This window comes from Xyrauchen texanus, chromosome 15 (assembly GCF_025860055.1).
Source record: "Xyrauchen texanus isolate HMW12.3.18 chromosome 15, RBS_HiC_50CHRs, whole genome shotgun sequence".
In the NCBI taxonomy this organism is placed as follows: Eukaryota; Metazoa; Chordata; class Actinopteri; order Cypriniformes; family Catostomidae; genus Xyrauchen; species Xyrauchen texanus.
The window spans coordinates 6706408-6711630 of NC_068290.1; the positions used below are offsets into that span (position 1 = coordinate 6706408).

Below are 5223 nucleotides of genomic sequence, written 5' to 3' on the forward strand. Positions count from 1 at the left end.
ACACATCCTTTCAAATCAGCTTTACAGAATATTAGCATTAACCGACGATAAGAACTGTAATGTCTATAAAGTCCATTCATCATCATTGTGTAATTTAGATAAAATACGAATTTTAATAGTGTTTATAAATAATTAAATGATAATTGTATTAATAACCCCAGTGAGCAAGCTGTAGCTCATCTCTAATGTATAATTGTTACTTTAAATAAATGTTTTAAAGTTTATTATTGTATGTTTAAAAACAATGAAAGATGTGAATGTCAATGTAAAGGTATTATAAAGTAACATTTTCTTTCTTTTGTATACAGAATTACAACTTTGAGTGGCCAAAAAACAACACTCTTTTATAAACAATAATTATAAGACACAAGTTTGGCAAGAATGGGTTTGGAACTATTTGAGGGTGAGTATATTATGAAATATTTTTCCTTTTTAAATAGAACCAACCATTTAAGTACAAAGTAATGTGTTACTCTCACTCAATTATGTTTTATACAATAAAGTATTGCATTTAATTAAAAATGTTGACATAGTAACCATAACCACATGTAATGTCTCAGTAATGAATCAACACTGGTAATGTTTGCAGTAACATTATACTACTGTGTGGAAACACTAAATATATTTACACTCCTCCCCTACAACCCACATCACATTAAAAGTCCAAGGTACATGACACAGACAGCCTGAATTTGATGAACACAGAGTACCATCTCTTAAGAATACAAGGAAGACAAAGAAATTCTAACTCCAGTAGACTGAAAAATGGACCCCAGTAAGTACTCTGCCCAGAGCAATTCATCAGGGATTCCTCAGCAGGCACCACCACAATACCAGGACCCCAATGCTGGATACCCTGCTCCAGGGAGCTATCCCATGTCTTCTGGCTATCCAAGCCAGCCATATGGAGTTCCAGGTGGTCAGCCTGTGGTCACTGTACAGCCAATGTATGTGACTGCCACTCCACTGGCCAATCCACTTCCAGATTACCTGGGCTTTTCTATCTTTACCATGCTGTGCTGCTGTTTACCTCTGGGTATTGCCGCTCTGGTTTTCTCCATTTCTGTAAGTAATCATTATTTAATGCATCTTCATTGTGTCTTACAAATAAGATAATCTAGACTTTGAAAATCATCAAATGTAATATTTCAATAACTGAACTTTGAATGTCATTTAATGATAGCTTGTATTGATGAGGAAACTGAGGCAAAGATCAGATGAGGGAAAAAAAGCCATTATTAAAATATTAAGGCATGTTTTTTTATCATGGTTTATCATACGTCAGATACTGCATTTGGACACTTAAGCACACTTAAAATGTATTTATTTCATTGATAACACATCAAACTAAGAGGCATCAGCAAACATTTGATAGTAGAGTCTTCTCAGATCTAACTTGGCTTTTCACACTTTTCTTAAAGGGGACATATTATGCCCCCTTTTACATAATGTAATATAAGTCTCAGGTGTCCCCAGAATGTGTCTGTCAAGTTTCAGCTCAAAATACCTCACAGATCGTTTATTCTACTTTGTCATTATAACGCTGCTTTGTAGCCCTGTTCCAAACGGGCTGTTTTAGTGTCTGTACAATGTAGCAGCTGCTCCCCACACCCCTTTCTGGAAGTGGGCTATGCCTTTCCTGCTGGTGCCAGCGACAACAATGCAGTTATGAAATATGAAAAACAAGCTATAGTTGTCGAAAATACCAATATCGTTTCAAAATCGTTTTTGATATAAATACCGGTTTTAGTATACGGAATATCTTCGTTGCATGACCACTCAAGCGGGACTGTGGAGGACACCAATCAGTTTAAATCATAACCAAAACAGAGCTTCAGCTTCATTGTTATGGAATAAAGTAGTAAGGGACTAGTTGCTACATTACACAAAGCACATTGTTTTCGCTACAATCGTTTTTCATGCAACATGCAAACAAGCAATTTCAGAAAGCCTAATTGCAAACATTAAAAGAGTGGAGGTGGTGTAGTGGGCTAAGCGCATAACTTGTAATCAGAAGGTCGCTGGTTCGATCCCCACAGCCACCACCATTGTGTCCTTGAGCAAGGCACTTAACTCTGGGTTGCTCTGGGGAGATTGTCCCTGTAATAAGTGCTCTGTAAGTCGCTTTGGATAAAAGCATCTGCCAAATGCATAAATGTATAAAGTGCAGAATTTACGACTTGAAAATTTGAAGCTGGGTCACGGAGAGATGGGATCGATCCATCCTTGATACTTAGCTTTGAAGCAAATCTAGACTTGTGTTGACAATCGTTGATGAAGCAGTCCGAGTTAGCACAAGCGGCTCTAGCGAGGAGATAAATATGACGGACTGTGCGCTGCTCGCTCAGGTTTTAATGAGGGCGGAGCTAAGCTACTCGAGCAGATCTCTTCGCCAGCCGTGGGTAATACCTTTCCCCTTTTTGACATCATAAGGGGCTGCAAATTTGAACGGCACATTCGGAGACACTGTTTTTTATGGATTTTGGAAAGGAAAGACACAAGGGGATGGTCTTTTACTGTGGTTGTCTACTCACTGGCGACACATAATTATGTAAAAAAAAAAAATTCTTTGAAAAAATTTATTTTGCATAATATGTCCCCTTTAAGTTAAATAGTAGTTCACATACTAATAACTTTTTTGTTGTTGAATGTTGTGCTTGAAAAGTGCATTTTTGAAACTTAAGTGTAAGCAAATATAAGTGAATTACTCATCAAAAATGTATTACTGGATTAATTACATTAATTACATCATACACAAATGTGAGCATTAAAAAAGAAAGAAGTTAATTAGTATAACTTCACTATAATGAACATGCTCAAATGATAATAACAGAAGTTTGATGCATGTTGGCAGATAATGGTTCCGTTTTTATTTTAACATTTACTACAATTGTATATTTTTCACTTGGCATAACAATGTAAACAGGTCATTTATGACAAACAGCATAAGTTCCCGTATTAGGTAACATTCTATTATTTAGAACAAGGTGTGGCACAGGTGTCTTCCACCAGTGACAGCTTTGTTAAGAATGCTTTGTGGCAACCAGTGAATTTTCTCTATTGCGCATTAAAAGAACAATTATAAAAGCACACATGATTCACGTTTAACCCAAATATCTCAAATACTCATCTTTCCTTGCAAATTCAGGTTTATCAAGGAAGTTATTTGTGAACTTTTGTTGTAGTGTAATATAATTAATGAGTTCTTGACAGAATAATTACAGATATGGGAAACAAATTAGCAAACTGGAAAAATTCTGAAGTTATGTTTTTTAATTAGACTTTATGAACACAAAGGTGGATGTAATGTTAGGGAGTGGTGATTTGCATACACACTGTAATGTCCTGTCTAGCACATCTTAAAAATGTTTTGTGTTTTAAAATGACTCAACCTTATTAATTATTAATTAGTATTAATTAGTTACATCAATGAAAGTAATATTTAAGGGTTGCATAAAGTAGAAATAACTCCTAAAATGGGAAATCCACTCATAATTTCAGTCACCCTAATGTAGCAGTTACAGCTCTGTTTCAGCCCCAGTGTTTCCATCAGTACATTAGAAATCATACTAGGATAATTAACCAGCTGTTCAGAGAAGTCAATGCAATGTTACAAAGAATCCAAAGAGGCCCAGTGATATAATCACTTCTGAACCATTTTAAAACAACCCTTAGCTTTTGTTTAAATATACAGAATTTTTCCACCAGCTTTGTTTACACTCAAAAGCAGCCAAACTCCATTTCCTCTCTTGTGAAACTGTGTTTCTATCTAGATAGACACATAATAGCATTACCACTGTGAGTACGTTCTGGCAAATTCAACATTCATCATTATTAAAGCACTTTACACTGTGGTTTAAATTTGAGGTCTAATTTTCCTTTAATGTGTTTTACACCAAGAGATATGAAACCTCAGAATGTCTAATCATTCAAAAAACAAAAGTGGTTGACATGGTTTCGTTTTTACTTTCACAGACTCGGAACGCTAACACATCTGGACAGCAACAATTAGCAGAGAAAGACTCCAAAACGGCACGCAGCCTTAACTACGCCGCTCTTGGTATCGGCCTTGCTTTTTTGGTGGCGTATATCGTCATCATCGTTGTTAATGTTGTCAAAGTGACTAACGGTTCGCCATAAATGTCTGAGATTTCATGGTTGGACACCAGAGAGTGTCCTCAAATATAGCCTCAAACATTTTTATTTTTATATATTTGGTATTCTGCTTTAAAATGCTTTGTAATCTCATACTGATTCAGTATGTGTAATCGAATTACTCATATCCAATACATTGTAATTCGTGCAATTAATTTTCTAAAGTTTTTGACATTTTTGTATGTTACCAAATAAATTTTGACTGTATGAGTAAATGTATCAAAGTCAGACGTTTGTTGTTAAATTATATTATCATTGCTCATGAGACATGAATCTGCTGTCAATTTTATGCTTTCATTGAGCCCTTCAATAAAAATATTTCTATTTGAACACACAGCTACTTTTGAATGTTTTTTAATGGAGAAAGAGCCATTTTGCCAGCAGAAAGTTTACAGCACCTCTAGGGCACTCAGTAGGGACTCTGCTTGCTGATTGCTAACCAGTCCAAAATCCACATTTTATTTTAAATACAAAATACAATTTATACCTTGGCAACACAATTCCTATGTACATTTTCTGTAAGATAATTTTTTTAATCTTCCTTTCTATCTTCTCAAAGACCTTTTCCACCTAGCTGAAAACATATGTGAGAACTAACATACAGTAAATAGTTTATGAGCTCTCCATCCATTTGTATGTGCAAAAAGGAGAGAAGGTGCGAAAAAGAGAGCATGGGGTGATGAAAGAATGTACAACAATTCCCAGAAATGAAAGGGTGCATCATATACCCAACATATGAAGTTAACAGAATAAAAATGGACCAGCTTTCTTCATCACATGCAGATAAAGAGTGTAAACATGACAGTTAAGCAAAGCACCATTTGGTGTAGCTTAAAACAACATTTGTATTCATTCTGAGACAAAAACGCAGGGATAATCATCAACAGTGGTTTTTGCAACAATTACAGCAGTGTGTCATTTTTTCCATGCCAGAATACTTTCTCCCATTCAAGCTAAATAATGGTATGCAGAGACAACTGTTATGTCGTGATGGCATATTGCTTAACTCCTTGGGTTAAATGTTGAGTCCACAACATGGATGCTTTTCCTAGGGGAGCTGTTGTGCCT

General features: G+C 35.5%; 1 protein-coding gene across 1 annotated transcript; it reads left to right on the top strand.

Moving 5' to 3' along the window:
* The first annotated feature begins 662 nt into the window (after positions 1-662).
* LOC127656405 (dispanin subfamily A member 2b-like) lies at positions 663-4481 on the top strand. Its single transcript, XM_052144725.1, has 2 exons — positions 663-1065; positions 3976-4481. The coding sequence occupies exons 1-2, from the start codon at positions 766-768 to the stop codon at positions 4138-4140; spliced, it is 465 nt and encodes a 154-aa protein (XP_052000685.1). The 5' UTR covers positions 663-765; the 3' UTR covers positions 4141-4481.
* The last annotated feature ends 742 nt before the right edge of the window (positions 4482-5223 follow it).